Source organism: Moschus berezovskii, chromosome 3 (assembly GCF_049115385.1).
Source record: "Moschus berezovskii isolate FMDL1 chromosome 3, NW_MosBer_1.0, whole genome shotgun sequence".
Lineage (NCBI taxonomy): Eukaryota > Metazoa > Chordata > Mammalia > Artiodactyla > Moschidae > Moschus > Moschus berezovskii.
Genome location: NC_142462.1, coordinates 15,160,127 through 15,179,904, shown reverse-complemented (window position 1 = coordinate 15,179,904; position 19,778 = coordinate 15,160,127). Strand labels below are relative to the sequence as shown.

The window sequence follows — 19,778 nt, the reverse complement described above, 5'->3', positions numbered from 1 at the left end:
AAATCGCACTCAGATTCGAATTACCTTAAATGGAACGTAAGGCATCTTGACCCCACCTACCTTCAATGTAAACAATCACAAACATATTAAGCTAAGACCTATAAAAAAACACATTTCACACCAACAACAAAGACACACAGATCCTACTGCATTGTTGACCCACTGCTCCTAGGCGGGCCAAAGTCCACACTACCTGTGTCTGCGTACTGCTGCTGCGCAGCTCACAACACAGCTTCTCTCTTCCAGCTAGAGACAGCTGCTTGAGTGCTTCCAGCTCCTCTAAGAGCACCCTCTCTCTCTCTGAAACCAGGTTTTCATTATCTATTGAGGATCTCTAAATAAGAAAAAAGGTCATGAGAGAATATTGTTTGCGACAGAAGGGAAAGGCAGGAATATTAAGCAGATTTTCTTTTAACCCGCTAGAACCAACACCCTGGTTCTACCCTGATTCATATTCCATGATTAGGGGGTTAAAAGCATATATCAAGTTCAATGCAAAATTTGAAACTTAAAAAAAAAAAGCAATTAGGCCTAAATATTCATGAATTTTTACAGCTTAGTTCATATTATTTTAATATGACAGTTTTGCATTGAAAATTCAGAAGTTTCAAGTCACAAAATGCAATGAAGGAAAGCAAAATCAATTTTTCCAAATATCTTATGTTCAACTCCCAATTTTCCTATTATTCTATATCTGAAAGTATATTTCAAGAGTTCTCTATTTGTTGTCTTTGTTTTAGCTTAACTTTTCAAAATAAATTGAATACATATCTTTTTATAGCAACTTTTACATAAATATTTGCTTTTCTACAATGATTTTGTGAGTACATTACATACAGCAATTCATAAGATTTCAGTTCCCAAATACCAAGGAGTATGTAAATTTAGTCAAGAAAGTGGTTAAGAATATTATGCAAATTTGCATTTCTCAAATCAAGAAGAGATGTTTCCATGGATTAAGTTCCAGAAACATACTACTTCAGATTTCCATCCACGATTAAAAAGACAGATTAAAGATAGACAAAGGTAAACCATGGAGATGTCAATTGGTAGACTGACAAATCTATAAATAAAAAGGGGAAAATTGAGTATCAACTGCACCTCAGCACAAAGAATTTCCCCAATTGCCAAAGTACTTTTGCCACGCATATACTCAATGGAATGGTGAAAAACAACCAACCTTATATCCACTTTTTCAGTGCCTAAAAAGGTAGATAAGTCAAATGGTAGAGAGACAGTGCTCTCCAAGGTTGGGTTAGACACCCTTAACAAGATGTTAGTCTCCTGTACTGGTGGAGTCTGTTCCTGATGTTAAATATTTGTATTTATTGAGATCTCAGCAATAATTCTGACTAAAAAAAAAAAAGCTCTATAAAGAACACTGCTTTTTAACTGGGGAGGGACGGGACTCTCGGTCCCATACCTGAGCTAACTGCTTATTCAGCCTCCTAATCTCTTCTTGCAGCTGTTCCTGGTCTTCTCGCTGTCTCTCCATCTGCCGCATGTGTGCCTGCCTTAAAAGCTCTGTTGCCTGTTGATGTTCCTGGTACTGCCGTACAAGTTCCTGCCTCATATCTTCCAACTGTTCTTCATTTAACATCAGTTGTCTAGAAGCATCCATGCTTGATACCAAAATCTCATCATGGAGCTGTAATAGTTAAAAGATTCAACCGTAAAACATTTTGTGGAAATCTGTCAGCACTGATTTTTTAAATACATATGAAAATAATCCTAATACCAACCCCACAAAGCATGTCATTCTAAACTTCATATTAATAAACTAAAACATCAACAATTTAAAAAATTTGTCTTTATAATTTCAAATCAATGTGAAGGTAATTATTATTAAAAATGTTGTTCTCCAAAAGCAAAATAACTATCAGTTATTTTAGATGCAGTCTAAATCAAAGGGAGGAGAATAAGGAAAGACACTCAAGATTCCTCCTATTCATAATGAATAACTCTATCATTCCTCTTGACATTTTATGAGTAAATAATATAAATGGAATTCTTCTATTTTAAAATTTAATTTACAAAATGAGAAATTTTATCTCTTTATATTATGCAGCGGTCATCAGAGTACTGTAGAGAACTGCTTGATAAGAAACAATTTTCAATAAAAGAAAAGCCTTGTATTTCACTTTCTCAAACTTCTAAGAAGTCAACACCTTACTGGATTTCAACAAGTCCTAAAAAGCTACACTTAAACAAATCATTCTGCCTTGAACAGCTGCTGGCAAGTTAAAGAGGTTTTGCACTTCAAAAAGAGTTGACAATTTTGTTTGAATATGTCTCTAAAAAGACATAACCTGTCATGAATATTAATAAAAAATTTGAATTAAGATAATTTTAAAAGAAGTAGAGTTTACTATGTCCTGTTAAAGGCACAAACAGCTGAGGTACAGACCCTCCACTAATGAAAAAGTAAAGGGTATTAGTATATATATAGGAGAATGCTTTAAATTATCTTAAGCAGGCAGCTCTTTCGTTCTGATATTATCCTATTAAGCAAATATTTTATCATACATATTGCCAAATTATAGTATAATAATTTGAACTGATTGAAAATTAACGTGGGTACAACTTACAGTGAGGTTTTACCATGCACAATGTATATGACAAACAGAAATATTATGAATCCGACCAGTTTTATCTAAAAATAATATTAAGCCATTTATTCATACACTTTAAAAGTCACTTTTCTTATCCATTTGTCTGCAGATGGACATCTAGGTTGCTTCCATGTCCTGGCTATTATAAACAGTGCTGTGATGAACACTGGAGTACGTGCGTCTCTTTCAATTCTGGTTTCCTTGGTGTGTATGCCCAGGAGTGTGATTGCTGGGTCGTATGGCAGTTCTATTTCCAGTTTTTTAAGGAATCTCCACATTGTTCTCCATAGTGGTTGTACTAGTCTGCATTCCCACCAACAGTGTAAGAGGGTTCCCTTTTCTCCACACCCTCTCCAGCATTTATTGCTTGCAGACGTTTGGATAGCAGCCATTCTGAATGGCCTGAAATGGTACCTCACTGTGGTTTTGATTTGCATTTCTCTGATTATGAGTGATGTTGAGCATCTTTTCATGTGTTTGTTAGCCATGTCTTCTTTGGAGAAATGTCTGTTTAGTTCTTTGGCCCATGTACATTTACACAATGGAGTATTACTCAGCAATTAAAAAGAATACATCTGAATCAGTTCTAATGAAGTGGATGAAACTGGAGCCTATTATACACAGTGAAGTAAGCCAGAAAGAAAAACATCAATACAGTATATTAACGCATATATATGGAATTTAGAAAGATGATAACGATAACCCTGTATACGAGACAGCAAAAGAGACACAGATGTCTAGAACATTCTGTTGGACTCCGTGGGAGAGGGCGAGGGTGGGATGATTTGGGAGAAAGGCATTGAAACATGTATATTATCATATGTGAAACGAATCGCCAGTCCAAGTTTGATGCATGATACAAGATGCTCGGGGCTGGTGTACTGGGATGAACCAGAGGGACGGGATGGGGACGGAGGTGGGAGGGGGGTTCAAGATGGGGAACATGTGTACACCCGGGGCAGATTCATGTCAATGTATGGCAAAACCAATACAATAATGTAAAGTAAAAAAAAAAAAGATACAAGAACAAATAAATAAGTCACTTTTCCCTGGAGGCTCAGATGGTAAAGCCTCTGCCTACAATGCAGGAGACCTGGGTTCAATCCCTGGTTCGGGAAGATCTCCTGGAGAAGGAAATAGCAACCCACTCCAGTACTCTTCCCTGGAAAATCTCAAGGACAGTGGAACCTGGGAGGCTACAGTCCATGGGGTCGCAAAGAGTCGGACACGACTGAGCAACTTCACTTTCACTTTAAAAGTAATAGGTCAAGACTGAATCGAATACTTATCTTCTCCATTAAGCAACATTACTATTTTTATAGTGAGAAAAGTCACAATGTTTTAAATAAATTTTTATACTCAAGGAAGTGTACTTACAGATTCTCTGACCATAAATGTTCTATCTTTGGAGGACATTTCTTCTGAAATAGTCAGTTCACAGTCCTTTGACTCTAATATATCGTCGAGATGATCCTTTCTTGATAACAGAACTTCCTTTCCATCTTCTCCTAATTCCTTACTAAGTGGTTTAAATTCTTCTTTAAATTTCCTGTCTGTTGCCTCAGAAGTTTGAAAACCAGTCTGACCTTGTGATAATTTCATTTCATTTAAGTAAAGATCTTGCTGACAGAGAGTAGATGCTTCTGATGATGGAGTATCTTTTTTCCCCCCAGATATTCTAGACAGTTCAGTTTGCTGAGCAAATGCTATACTCATTGACACAATGACCTGAAGAAATAAGGTAATCAAAAAGGATTCAGTTTAAGAAAGGATTAGATCTGTAAATACTAGCAGCAATTATAAAAGCAAGTTTCCTCTTAAAAACTACATAAATTAGTAAAAAAGATGGCCTCGTGCTTTTAAACTAAAAGAAATCTTAGCATAAAGTGATAAGAAGATAAAGATTCTGTTTTATAAGGAATCTAATATCAAAGTGTTTTACTACCTGCCTTTTTAAAATCAATAATTATAAAAAATTCTGTCTTACTATAACAGCAGTAAATGTTTGGTACAGAAATTGAAAAGGAAATAAAAGCCCTCATATTTTTCTCCTCCAAGAAAAATCACTATTAACACTTTAGTACATTTCCAAATCTTCTTCCTCTTCTTTACATTCAGATATGCATATAAATGGATATAGATAAACATTTTTCTTAGTCTTATTCTAATACTATAACCTGTTTTCATAAATATAGTAAATATCTTTTCAAGAAATACATTTCTATATAATTTTAAATGGGTTTAAAGTTTCATATTATACAGATGTACTATAAATGTACTTAATCAATGATCTATGTTGGACATTCAGACTAATTCATCCTTAAGGCTAATTTAAGCACCACTGTGATGAAACCTGTTTAACCATATCACACACATATTCTTTCCAATTTACTCGCAGTAAATTCCCAGAAGGACAGCACTAGGTTTGTGTGATTAGTGAAACTGAGTGAGACCCTGTGGGGCTCCCGGGCATGGAAGCCTTTTTTGGTCCCCAATTCCTGTAGGCAAAACTCCAGACTCCATGACCTTCCCTGAGTTCCAAAGGGCAGATTCGAACAGTTGTTAGTCAAGGAAGGAGCAGCCAAGAAACAAGCTCAGGCTGGTTAATGGAACCAGAGAAGCTCTTCAAGATACAGAGACCAACCACCTGAGAAGAGATGAAGGGAGTGCAAGCCCAGCTCACACCCTCATCTTGTCAGAAACTCCATCCCTGAAACCAGTGCTATAAATAGCGTCTCCTGCACTGGCAGGTGGATTCTTTGCCACTGCGCCACCTGGGAAACCCCACTGCTCTAAAACCCCGCATCAAATCCTCCCAGATTGGGACACATAGCTTTTGAGGGCAGGAGCCTGCTCTGTCTCCCACTGCCTGGCAAAGCAAGAAAGCTATCCTTTTCTATTTCACCCACAATTCTGTCTATGAGATTTGATTTATTACTGGTATGCAAAGAAGCTGAGCTTTCGGAATCACTGGTAAACGTGATGATACAATTCAATCTATTTCACTTTCCACTTCAACTACGATCCTTAATTCCTGCTTATTATAGTCCCAACCACGATAGGTACCTAGAAAATCTGACCAGCAGCCATGGCTCTGAGAAGTCTAAGCCTTTGAGAACCAACCATTGCTGTTCAGGCACTAAGTCATGTCTGACTCTGCGACTCCATGGACTACAGAACGCCAGCCTCCTCTATCCTCCACTATCTCTTGGAGTTTGCTCAAATTCATGTTCACTCAGTTGGTGATGCCATCTAACCATCTCATCCTCTGCTGCCCCCTTCTCCTTTTGCCTTCAATCTTTCTCAGCATCCGGTCTTTTAGAATGAGTTGGCTTCTTGCATCAGGTGGCCAAAGTATTGGAGCTTCAGCTTCAGCGTCAGTCCTTCCAATGAATATTCAGGACTGATTCCTTTAGGATTGACTGGTTTGATCTCCATGCAGTACAAGGGACTCTCAAGAGTCTCCTCCAACACCAGTTTTCAAAAGCATCAGTTCTTCGGTGCTCAAACAAAAATCTGACCAGATGTTAAGTCACAAACGAAATTTTTTAAAAATTGGTCATTATAAAGATCACTTTCTTTTGTATACATATTTAGAATAGAAATGGATAACAAATAATTAAAAGAACCATGTGTTTTTGAAACTAAAAAACCAAACAAACAAATATAAAAACCAAGCTGAGAGTACCTTGTAATTCTCTCCTTTCTACTCACCACCATACCATCTAACCAAATTCCACCTGCGCTTACAATTAACTCTGCCTAGTCTGTGTCTGTGCAGCTGAACTTAACTGAGGAGAAAAATGAAAAAACAAGCTGACTGCTCTTACTTTAACATCATAACCACTGTCCCTGAAATGAGCCCTTAGTCATACTGGGTGATTCTACCCAGTTTCCCTTGTCTTCTCCATTTCTTACTCCCTCTCACAGCCCTTCGCTTTCTCCTTAAAGCTCCACCATCGTCTCTTCCTTTCTCATTCGCAGGTGCTGAGTTCGCTTTTTATTTTACTGAGAAAAATAGAAGTAATCAGAAAAGAACTTCCACAGTCTCCAAACACTTCATCTGAAAACATACCTGAATCATGAGTCACTATTCTCACCGTCCTTCCTGTCTCAATGAATTAAACTACCATGCTTTGATCTAATGGCAGCTTTTCAGGGGATCTGCAACTCTTCTCATCTACTCAAGGACACTGCTCCATCAACTATTCCCCTCTCTCTTTAAATCAGCTATCTTTTTCCCCTTCTCTCAATTGCTTCTATCAGCACAGAAACACGATGTGGCATCTTTCACCTTAAACAAAAACAAAACCGCGACAACAATCTACCACTCAATTCCCTACATCACTCCTTAGTTAGCGCTGTACTTCTCTCCTCCTCTTTAAAAACAACTCAGAATAATTCACTTCTTCATTCTTCTCCTTCACTCTCTCTCAAATCAAATCTAATCGGTTTGTCTCTACCATTCCATCAAATGTGTTCTTGTGAAAGTCACCGATGACTGCACACACTGATGATTGTAAAATCCAATGGTTAATTTGCAGTTCCAATCTTTCAAGACTTTATCAGAAACATCTGACAAAGTTTAATACATTCTCAACAATAAACTTTCATCACTGGCTTCTCTGATGCAATCTTTTGTCATCTCCACATATAATTTACCACTTCTTCACTCCCTTTGTTCTTCCTCATCTCTCTGACCTCAAGCAATGGCCTTCTCTGGGCTCAGTTTCCAGACCCCTTCTCTATTTACACTCACTGTATTAACATTTTTCAATATTTCTTACTGTAACCATGGTAAACATACACTGTGTTCAGTTCAGTTCAGTCGCTCAGTCGTGTCCGACTCTCCGCGACCCCATGAATCGCAGCACGCCAGGCCTCCCTGTCCATCACCAACTCCCGGAGTTCACTCAAACTCATGTCCACAGGGTCGGTGATGCCATCCAGCCATCTCACGTCCCCTTCTCCTCCCGCCCCCAACCTTTCCCAGCATCAGAGTCTTTTCCAGTGAGTCAACTCGTCGCATGAGGTGGCCAAAGTACTGCAGTTTCAGCTTTAGCATCAGTCCTTCCAATGAACACCCAGCACTGATCTCCTTTAGAATGGACTGGTTGGATCTCCTTGCAGTACTGTGACCCAAAGCACACACAAGTTCTTGTGTGTCTATGTGTTTTATATAATTGAATGTTTCCATTAATATCAAAATCCTGTACCAAACCAAATTTAATTTCATGCCTTAAAAAGAAGTTATAATATCAGTTTGCAAAACACGACTCTAGACACTATTGTATTTCCATGTCGAGTTTTATCTTAGTTCCTGCACTCTAGATTTATATATCCAATCATTTTCTAATCCCTTATATTTACACATTTAATGACTTTTTCATTTAATGGATCAAAATTTGAATACTTAAGCTACCCACTCCTCTTCAAACACTACTCCTTTGTATTTGTTTTCATCCTACATCTAACACCTAAGTAAACAGTAACTCCATTCTTCCAGCTGCTTAGGTCAAATTACCTGCAGTACTATCTTCCCTTGAAGGGCAAGGCCTTGCCCCTCTTTCCCTGTATTTCCCATTCCTGTATCCAGTTATATCTGCTGAGGAAATAAATCTGTACCAGGGTTTCACAATATTTCTCCAAATGGAACCCATGAATACAAAAGCTGCAGGACTGAATCAAACCATCCTCCAACTTGGCAATGCTGGCAGCTGGGTAGGTGGTTTTCAAGCTCTTCCCAGTTCTCCTTGGACACCTCTTGGAGACATCCACTGGAAAACTGCTGACTTTCTCTTTTGAATCCTACTTTCTTAAAAGGTGCTCAATCTGTTATCTTCATGATTTACTCTCCCACTGTCATCTGGACTCTCCCCTCAAGACAGCTCAAAAGTGAGGTCTTCTGTGATTACCCTATATAAAATAAAAGCACCTCACTCCCCATAGAATCTTCAAGTCTCATTACCTTGGTTCGTTTTTCTCTTCATAGTATCTACTACTCTTGTACACTGTCTATTTGCACCAACTAGATAAAAGGTCAGGGCTTCACAGGTGGCTCATTAGTAAAGAATCCGCCTGCCAGTACAGGACTCGTGGGTTCAATCCCTGGGTTGGGAAGATCCCCCAGAGAAGGAAATGGCAACCCACTCCAGTACTCTTAACTGGGAAAGCCCAAGGGCAAAGAGGTCTAGCGGGCTAGAGTCCATGGTGACACAAAAGAGTTGGACATGACTTAGTGACTAAATAGGCGTAAGGTCTACAGGAGCAATGATTTCATCTATTTTTCTTCTGCTATACCCTGCACTCAGAATACTGCTTGGCAGTGAAATGAAATGTTAACGAACGTCTATTTTTTCAGTAGTACATACCCGAATCACAGGTTGAATCTAATGTCATCTCTGTTAGCAATCACTACCTCTACTGGTTTCTTCTATACACTCTGTGCTTTTAAAACAATGTTTCTCAATATTTTTCTAACTTATAGGGTCGAGCATAACCCCATCTGTTCTGGTGACTAATACAAACAATCTGTCCTATTCTGGGGCTTCACTGGTGGCTCACATAGTAAAGAACCTGCCTGCAATGCAGAAGACACAGGTTTGCTCCCTAGGTCAGGAAGATGCCCTGGAGAAGAGAATGGTTACCCACTCCAGTATTCTTGCCTGGAGAATTCCACGAACAGAGGAGCCTGGCAGGCTACAGTTCATTGGGTCCCAAGTATAGGACACCACTGAGCAACTTTCATTTTTCATAAACTATTCTAGGATCAACTGGGCCACCAGGTGTTGTCTCTTGGATCACAGTATTGGGTTGGCCAAAAAAGTTCATTTGGGTTTTTCTGTAAGATGTTATGGAAAAACTGAATAAACTCTGTGACCAATTCAATACCTTGGCTGCCTGTGGAATGGTCTTCACTGACCTGTACTCTAGTGATCTGCTATAAGCTTGATGAATGATGCTTCACAAAACATATTTATATCATCACCATTATCACAGTAGTAAGACTACTTTAAAAGATGTCACTTGTGAGTCTTTATTATCTTCTGGGTGTCTTATGGCATCCAGTCCCATCACTTCATGGCAAATAGATGGGAAAACAATGGAAACAGTGACAGACTTTATTTTCTTGGGCTCCAAAATCACTGCAGGTGGTGACTGCAGCCATGAAATTAAAAGATGCTTGATCCTTGGAAGAAAAGCTATGACAACCCAAGACAGCATATTAAAAAGCAGAGACATTACTTGTCGACAAAGGTCCATATAGTTGAAGCTATGGTTTTTCTAGTCATGTATGGATGTGAGAGTTGGACCATAAAGAAGGCTGAGCACCAAAGAATTGATGCTTTTGAACTGCTGGAGTTGGAGAAGACTCTTGAGAGTCTGCTGGACTGCAAGGATATCAAACCAGTCAACCCTAAAGGAAATCAATCCTGAATAATCATTGGAAGGACTGATGCTGAGGCTGAAGCTCCAATATTTTGGCCACCTGATGCGAAGAGCTGACTCACTGGAAAAGACCCTGATGCTGGGAAAGACTGAAGGAAGGAGGAAAAGGGGACAACAATAGATGAGATGCTTAGATGGCATCACAAATTCAATGGACATGAGTTTGAGCCAACTCCAGGAGATGGTGAAGGGCAGGGAAGCCTGGTGTGCTGCAGTCCATCTGGTGGCAGAGTCAGGCACTATTGAGCTCATTGAATCTTCACAAGAATTACTATTACTTCTATTATTCTCCTCTTTTAACATAGAGGGAACTGAGACTGAATAGTTAAGTAACTTTCCTAAGACTGCAAATCTAATCCTATCCCAAACCTCATATTCTTACCTACTATACTAGGATACTCTGCTACAAACATTTCACTTGAGAAATTTATGTAAGAGGTAAGTAAAAGAGAAAACCCTGCAACTCTCTAAAAGAACTAGATAGTGAGAACTGTATAAAAGTGATGGGGCTTCACTTTTTTTAAAAAAGGTTTTTTTTGACCAGACAGGGAGGCCTGGCGTGCTGTGATTCATGGGGTCGCGGAGAGACTGACACGACTGAGAGACTGAACTGAACTGAACTGAACAGTCTTTACTGAATTTGTTACATTGTTGTTTCTGTTTCCTGTTTGGGGTTTTGGGGGTTTTTTTGGCCTCAAGGCATGTGAGATACAAGCTCCTTGACCAGGGACTGAACCTGAACCCCCTGCACTGGAAGGAGAAGTCTTAACCACTGGACTGCCAGAGGAGTCCTGGTGCCTCACTGTTCACTTTGAACAAAATTATTCAATTCAAATACGGAAGTGAGTAGGTCCTTAAGGCCCACATATTTCCTTGAGTATTGACCGCCTCATCTAATTTATGTTTAATCTAATTCTTTATGCATTTCCTATAAATTCTATCCCTCCTCCTCCACTGAAACGCCTATACTCTAGTAGGACTGTTACACTGTCTGTTGTGTTCTGTTCTGTCGCTCAGTCGTGTCCGACTCTTTGCGACCCTGTGGACTGTAGCCTACCAGGCTTCTCCATCCATGGGATTCTCCAGGCAAGAATACTGGAGTGGGTTACCATTTCCTTCTCCAGGGGATCTTCCCGACCCAGGGATAGAACCCGGGTCTCCCGCATTGGAGGCAGACACATTAACCTCTGAGCCACCAGGGAAGCCCAGTTTAAATACTATAAAAAATAAGCAAGACAAACTCATAATCCAACTATTCCAAAATAAGAACCCAATCAGGAATATGCATTTTAAAGAGAATTCAGAGACAAAGAAATGGAATCATAATGTATAGTAGGTAGTACACATGGTATTCAGGAGTTTACTAGAATAGTTCTGGGCATAGCAGCTAAGAGCATCTATAGTCATAAACATCACAGTCACTTCTCTTTTAATCTGTTGGTTATTTTGGACTCGGATCCAGTACCCTAAGTTCAGCGGTTCCCTAAGCAGGGAAAGGTGACACAGTTTCTACCTACTAGGTCAGTGGTCCAGAAGCGAGCAGGCTGCAAGCCCCCTGAAGAGGCACCCGCAGGAAGCTTCGTGGCCCCCTGGACTCCATGCACTCCCCAGGTCAAGCTCAGGAAAGCAGGTCTACCTGTTCAGCTCCCCTTGGGCTCTTAGAGAGAGGAGGAACCCCACACTTAGAGGAGACCACACTTGATCTCCCTTCTGGGGTCCAGATGCGTTTCTGAGCCAAGCCTTTCCAGAATCCATTACTTTGTGGTGAGCAGGAGAGTGATTATCTTCAGTCATACATTCTGCCTGCAGGGGAAAATTCTCTCCACCAAGATTCCCACAAAGCCCAAGGCTCTCTTTCCTGTGGACTACAGCAGCCTTTTTCCCTCAGGAGAAGGATGAAGGAATGAAGTTGGGTACAGGCTTCCATCAATCCCTAAATAATCCCTGTATTTCAGGAAACAGACTTTCCAGATGGCTCAGTGGTAAAGAATATGCCTGGTAATAGAGGAGACACAGAGGTGTGAGTTTGATCCCTGGGTCGGGAGATCTCCTGGAGGAGGAAATGGCAACCCACTTCAGTATTCCTGCCTGGAAAATTCCATGGACAGAGGAGACTGGCAGGTTACAGTCCATGGGGTCGCAAAGAGTCGGACACCACTGAGTGACTGAGCATGCACACATGTACTATTTCTCTGGGAGGAGGAAGGCAAAACTAATGTTTTAATATAAAAGACCAAGCATTTCCTTTCTCATTTCCTATCACATCCTCCACCTTTAAGGAAGGCCAAACTCGTTCCTATGGTACTACTCACAAGGTAATAAATTTATAACTCCGACAAGTTTCTAACTGCTATTCTACATAAAGAGAAGAATGCTTTTCTCATAGAAAAATTCACAGGACATTCCATTCTAAGGCAACTTTGGATAATTACAGTTATCTGATAACTTAAAGGAGCTATGTGTAAAATTTACAACAAAAACCAGTGCTTTATCATCAATAAAATCTATATTTTTTGAAGGATCAAAGAGAATACAGACAACAATATTATCTTACAAATAAACTATAAACTTACCTTAGCTACTTCTTCTTCTAATCGTTCTTGGTACTGTTTTTCCAGCAACTTAACCATATTTGTTTCCTTTTTCACTCCAAATTCACCAGAATACTAAATTAAAAAGCAAATATGACATATTTATTTATACTAATTATACAACACTTATTTTAAAACTTTTCTCAAAAGATTTCTATTCTTTAGAAAGTTTCTTAAAAGCTTTAATAAGTAAATAAATTGCTGCTCAATTAAAAGCAATAGTTCTAGTGAATAATTCTTCTATGTAATTCTACTAAATTAATTGCACTTACTATTGTGAAGTTTAAAATGCAAACTGAGAGGCATGTTTACAATTACTAATGTACAGTTCTAGAGTGGGGGAAGAAAAGATACCACTTAACTAAAAATTTACTGAATGAAGCCCAGGGTTTTACAGTTATATTTGGGAAAAGTGGCCACAAATTGGGAATATACAGTGTTGACGAGAGGCAAAAGGTGGTTTGGCTAGACAAGATATACTGGAAAAGATGAGGGACTTTTTTATACTGTATGGCCTGTGCTGAAAAAAGCCTTATCCAATGTCCTAGCCCTAGTGTATTGAATTTTGGGAATTCGTAAAGAATTCTTGGGCTTCCCTGGTGGCTCAGAGGGTAAAGCATCTGCCTGCAGTTCAGGAGACCTGGGTTCGATCCCTGGGTCAGGAAGATCCCCTGGAGAGGGAAATGGCAACCCACTCCAGTACTCTTGCCTGGAAAATCCCATGGACTGGTAGACTATAGTCCATGGGATCACAAAGAGTCGGACACAACTGAGTGACTTCACTTCACTTAAAGAATACTCTAGAGACAGTCTAGTTCAACTTCACACGGTAGGAAGAAAAGCTGTTTCTCTTTTTTGAAACTAATTTCTTGTAAAGTTCAGGGCACTGAAATTAACTCGCTATACAGCTCATGTTATATAAAACAAGACAAATTTTAAACTAGAATATATTCAGGGGGAAATAAAACCTCTCAATTTTAACTTTTTTGTGTTTTTCCTATGCTATTAAAGTACATCAAGCTTCCAAAGTGGCACTAATGTAAAAAACACGTCTGCCAATGCAGGAGATTCGGGTTCAATCCCTGAGTTGGGAAGATACCCTGGAGGAGGTGATGGCAACCCATTCCAGTATATCAAATTTCTTCATTTATATATTCTTCTGGATCTTTATTCTCATTTTTACTATACTTAATTCTCAGCAACTATTTATTGAATAATTATTAAATCACAGACATAAAAATGATAGTAACAAAAATACAATTAGTGTACATAACAGTTTAAAAATACCTCTGTAGCGCCATCAATGTTCTGTTCTAGACAACTTGCTGGGTATGTTGCTTTCTGTATATCAGACTCAGTAATTACCATTGAATCAATGAAGAAGCTAAATATAAAAAAAGAGGATGAAAGGATTAGTGTTGTGTGTGAATTTTACTGTTAGTAAATTTACAGCATGCATAAAATGTGTGTTGGGGCAGTGGGGTATTGTAACATAACTCATTATTTTTGACTAATTTTTTCACTTATAAGTAAAGCAGCAGAATTACATGAATATTTAACAGATTATCCCTGAATTTTATGCCATTTTATAAAGTCTACTGCAAATGTATGACAGGGAGCTGTTTATAAGTATAGATATTTTTTAAAAGTTCCGTTCGTTCATCCGTCCGTCCGTTCCGTCGCTCAGTCGTGTCCGACTCTATGCGACCCCGTGGACTGTAGCCTACCAGGCATCTCCGTCCATGGGATTCTCCAGGCAAGAATACTGGAGTGGGTTTAAAAGTTACCTATGTTATTATCGAAGAAGCAAATTTATAAAATCTCATTTTTATTAAAAATTTACACACACAAGCAGAGTGAAAAAAGTCTGGAAGAATACATATCAAAAGTAACAATGATTACCTCCAGTGGAATAGGAGTGTAGTGACAGTGAGAAACATTCTTAATTTTATTCATAACTACTTCTGAAATTTTTTGTTTTTCATGTATTCATGTATCTTTTGGTATTCACGTCTTTATTCTGTATTGTACTGGGTCACTTCCAAATGTTCACTACTACAAATAATGCTACAATAGAGATCTCATAAATGTATCTCTGCATACATCTATAGATGTTCCTACATGATAAAATCTTTTAATTTTTAAAATTTTAACATAATGCCATATTTGAAAAGTCACATTAATTCCATAATCATACCATTTAAGTATTTTCTCAAAACTTCAACAACAGAGAGTCTCAATGACCTTAAAACTTTCTTAGGAGATGTACGTATTTATTTTTGAGATTATACATTCTTTCAAATAGCCATGAACAGAGAAGTAGCATTCTTTGCACCACTGGCCACGAAGTTTCTTCTGCTGTGAACTCCCTATATATCTTCTATATTCCTGTTAAATTATTGTAAAAACTCAGTTTTCTTGTCTTTATTCTCTGCCTTTTCCTGGTTCATTAATCTTTTCTTATCATTTCATCTGTGTCCTCATAGCTTCGTGCATACGCTTCTCTCATCCTTTGCTTCATGTCTCATTTTCACAGCCCATGAAAGATCCCCCAGATTATTTATCCAGCTATAGAGACCCAAACTAATGCTGGATGGCATCACCAACTCGATGGACATGAGTCTGAGGACGCTCTGGCAGTGTCTGATGGACAGGGAAGCCTAGCGTGCTGCAGTCCACGGGGTCGCAAAGAGTCGGACACGACTGAGCCACTGAACTGACGGACTTTCCACTCACGGTTTCTTTAATCTTCACGGTCTCAAGGTAGTTTTTATCCTCAATATTACTAAGACATGGGTTTCAAAGAGGTGGCTCAGTGGTAAAGAATCCACCTGCCAATGGAGAAGATATGAGTTCAATCCCAGGGTTGGGAAGATCCCCTGCAGAAGGAAATGCCAACCATTCCAATATTCTTGTTGGAGAATCTCATGGACAGAAGAGCCTGGTAGGCTGCAGTCCATGGGGTCACAAAAGGTTGGACACGACTGAGCACAGCACATATTACTTAGACTTGTTTAAATATCTGTCTAAGATCAAATGGTGGCTCAAGGGTCCAACTGGGAGTCAAATACAGGTTTGTCTGACTCTAAAGCCCATGGCTCTTTCAATTTCATACTATTGCCCCAAGAGGCTTCGAGGATAACGTTACCAAATATTTGTTAAATGAATGACAATTATTTTTCATAAACTATTTCAAGTCTATATTAGAAGAACAATATACTCTTTATTCAAAAGGTGCTACAGTTGTTTCCAAATATGTAGTGGTATTTTACAAGAAATAACTTTAGTTACATGTTCATAGGAGAGAATATGGCAGTCAATAAACCTCACTGGTGGGGTCTGAGAGAAAACTAATGATTTTGATTGAAAGGTACTGTTAATACATTTCTATTGATTATTTCGGAAAGTCTGAAAAGCACAATAAGCTCGCAAAAGCCCAAGTGTAAGAACAGCGAAGTAGATCTGCTCTTCCTTTTCTTCATGCTTCGGAGACAAAACATCACTCATTAAAGGAAGGCTATTTGAAATACGTTAAATGGTTATGAGTTCTTGTTATCCACCTATTTTCTTTCATATCAAAAAATCTAAAGTAATAGTTTCCAAATGTCAATCTGCATCAGAATTATCTTGTTATAAATACAAATGACCAGAATCTATGTCAAAGCTATTGAATCTACTCATGCTTCAAATGTAAAATCCAGTAATTTGCAATTTTACGTAGTCGAAAAATAGTATTAAATTTCAAAAACCTCCAATGTTTTTGATGCATCGTAAAGTTTGGGAACCAATGACCTCAAATAAAACAGAAGGTTTGTAAGGCTATGCCAATGTGGGATAAATAATTCCAAAGCCTATATACAGATGCTAAATGAAAGCAGCAGAAGCAAAGTGCTTCCAAAGAAGTGAGGAAACTCAGTGGTTTGTCTTCAACACACACACACACAACAACAAAACACAAGAACTCTGTCTTCAGGCTTCAGTAACAAGTACCTATGGAGACATCAGTCCTAGAGCAGCAGAGCCAGTCAGTTAGGTAAAACTCTGAGGACTTTATCAGTTCAGTTCAGTTCAGTCGCTCAGTCGTGTCCGACTCTCCGCGACCCCATGAACCGCAGCCCGCCAGGCCTCCCTGTCCATCACCAACTCCCGGAGTACACTCAAACTCATGTCCACAGGACTTTATAGAGCTAGTTAAATACTACAACACATTTCCCGACTAAATTATAAGTTGTTCAATCATTTTAACAAATATTTACTGAGCACCAACTATTCGTAGGGAATTATTATAGGATTTGGGATGCAGGAAATTACATAGACAAAAATTCCCTTAACAAAGTTTGAAGTCCAACACAGGGACCAGATAATATAAAGAAATAAATAAACCTTCCCTCCTATCTATCTATCTATATATATATACACACACACACATACATATAAATACAAATATATATATATACTTATCTTTATAGTTACATACATATAAAACACACTTCCCAGATGGCTCAGTGGTAAAGCATCTGCCTGCCAAGCAAGAGATGTGGGTTTGATCCCTGTGTCGGGAAGATCCCCTGGAGAAGGAAAGGGCAACCCACTCCAGTATTCTTGCCTGGGAAATCCCACAGACAGAGGAGCCTGGCAGGCTACTGTCCATGGATTGGACACAACTTAGCAAAGAGTTGGACACAACTTAGCAACTTAGAAAAACGAAACAGGACACTCACGTCCAGAGCTCTAAGGGGTGATTTTAGTTTGAATTGGGTGATCAGGACAGGCCCCATGAGAACATGGAACCTGAGCAAAGATCCGAAGAGCTGAGTGTGTTGGGCATGCAAATAACCTAGAGAAAGATCAATCCAGGTAGAAGGAACAGCAATGAGAAGAGAAATTCACAAAGTAGGAACATCCCAACAGCTTGAGGATCTCGAGGAGATTATGTGGCGTTACAGTAGTAAGTCACAAGCAAGGCAGCGGGACATAGATTCAGAGAGAAATAGGACCAGGTAAGTAAGGATCTGGTAAGGCACAGTAAGGACAGAAGAGCACTGGAATAACAGGACTTGTCTTAAATTTTAAAAGCAAAGCTTTGGAACTGTGCAGAGAACAGACTCGAGGGAAGAGTTAGGATAAAAGCAGTAATCCAAGTGAGACATGATGATGGCAGGGACTGGGGGCCTGGTGAGAAGTGGTACAGTTTAGATTAGTCTTGGAAATAGAGATGACAGGATTTCTTGACAGTTTGGAAGCGTGGTTTGAAAGGGGAGTCACCATAGATGGAGTCAGATGGCTGCCGGAGTAGATTTTGAGGGGAAGATTCAGAGTGGGTATTCCAGATGTGGTAAATCCAAGTATTAGACAACCAGGTGGAGAAAGTGAAGCTATCACTGGAGTGATCATATCTTATATCCTTTGCGTATTGCCCATATCAAAGTAGCAAGACTAAGCATACAATAAAAAACAAACATGTACACACCGCCTGGTTTAAATTAGTATATTCATAACAAAGAGCCTCTTTATAAAATAAAGCTGTAATTAATATTTCCATTATAAAATATATGCGGTTTACACTAACCTTTCCTTCACACATTTCAGAGATGAAGAATTACCTCCTGTTTATTCCTTGACAATGCTACAGCTCGTCTCTTTCAAGCAAAGTTGCTTAAGCTACATTTTTTTCTTAAAACAACCATATTATGACTGCTGCTAAACGACAAATACTATTGAATGAAATTATAAGTTGATGGATACCTTGGCTGAACTGTGGACTCATTAACAGCTTGAAGCCTTTCCTGCAAAGAATGAATCTCTGCCTCATAATTTTCTTCAGTTTCTTTCAACTGCTGCTGCAAAGAGGATACGAGGCTTTCTAATTCTTGAACCCGTCCTTCAAGTTGTTTCGTTTTCTCAGAATCTTGCAGCGTAGATAACTTGCTTTTATGACTAACATCTAAGTTACATGAATAGAAGAAAATACACATTTCAATACAAATTTGTCAATGAAATACCAAAATCACTTTTTTGAAGTAGGAGAATATTAATCCTTCTTTGAAAGAAAATGTTTTTTAAAGTATACCTCGGGTATCAATTTAAACTCATGTAGACTTATGATAAGAAAACACGAATTGTGTAATCAAGATCATTTTTTCTATCTTCATGGCAATAATACCAATACATCTACCAATTTTATGTCTTTAAATAGAAAACAATTTAGAATCAGGGAATGTAAGATGTAGGAAGACATAAATAGTCCAAGCCTCTCATTTTATTTTTTTCCTTTTTTTTAAATTGGAGGCTAATTATTTTACAATATTATATTGGTTGGTTTTGCCATACATTGACATGAATCCGCCCCGGGTGTACATCAGTTCCCCCTCCTGAACCCCCCTCCCTCCTTCCTGCTCCCCTTATCCTCCCTCTGGGTCATCCCCACACACCAGCCCCGAGCATCCTGTAACATGCATCGACCCTGAACTGGCGATTCGTTTCACATATGATAATATACATGTTTCAATGCCCTTCTCCCAAATCATCCCACCGTCACCCTCTCCACAGAGTCCCAAAGACTGTTCTACAAATCTGTGTCTCTTTTGCTGTCTCGTATACAGGGTTATCGTTTGCATCTTTCTAAATTCCATATATATGCGTTAGTATACTGTATTGGTGTTTTTCTTTCTGGCTTACTTCACTCTGTATAATAGGCTCCAGTTTCATCCACCTCATTAGAACTGATTCAAATGCATTCTTTTTAATGGCTGAGTAATACTCCATTGTGTATATGTACCAAAGCTTTCTTATCCATTCGTCTGCTGATGGACATCTAGGTTGCTTCCATGTCCTCACTATTATAAACAGTGCTGCGATGAACACTGGAGTACATGTGTTTCTTTCAATTCTGGTTTCCTCGGTGTGTACGCCCAGGAGTGCGATTGCTGGATCATATGGCAGTTCTATTTCCAGTTTTTTGAGGAATCTCCACACTGTTCTCCATAGTGGCTGTACTAGTTTGCATTCCCACCAACAGTCTAAGAGGCTTCCCTTCTCTCCACACCCTCTCCACCAATTATTGCATGTAGACGTTTAGATAGCAGCCCTTCTGACTGGTGTGAAATGGTATCTCATTGTGGTTTTG

At 39.0% G+C, this 19,778-nt stretch overlaps 1 protein-coding gene across 4 annotated transcripts in view; it reads right to left on the bottom strand.

The window, feature by feature from the left end:
• AKAP9 (A-kinase anchoring protein 9) overlaps nucleotides 1-19,778 on the bottom strand; it is a 176,186-nt gene that overhangs the window by 83,400 nt on the left and 73,008 nt on the right. For all 4 annotated transcript variants that reach the window (XM_055420403.2, XM_055420407.2, XM_055420415.2 and 1 more), the window contains exons 14-19: nucleotides 18,398-18,596; nucleotides 13,940-14,036; nucleotides 12,635-12,727; nucleotides 3,990-4,340; nucleotides 1,424-1,648; nucleotides 194-334 (exon numbers count right to left, since the gene is read on the bottom strand). In XM_055420403.2, coding sequence (XP_055276378.2) covers nucleotides 194-334; nucleotides 1,424-1,648; nucleotides 3,990-4,340; nucleotides 12,635-12,727; nucleotides 13,940-14,036; nucleotides 18,398-18,596 — 1,106 coding nt within the window. The remainder of the gene's footprint in view (nucleotides 1-193; nucleotides 335-1,423; nucleotides 1,649-3,989; nucleotides 4,341-12,634; nucleotides 12,728-13,939; nucleotides 14,037-18,397; nucleotides 18,597-19,778) is intronic.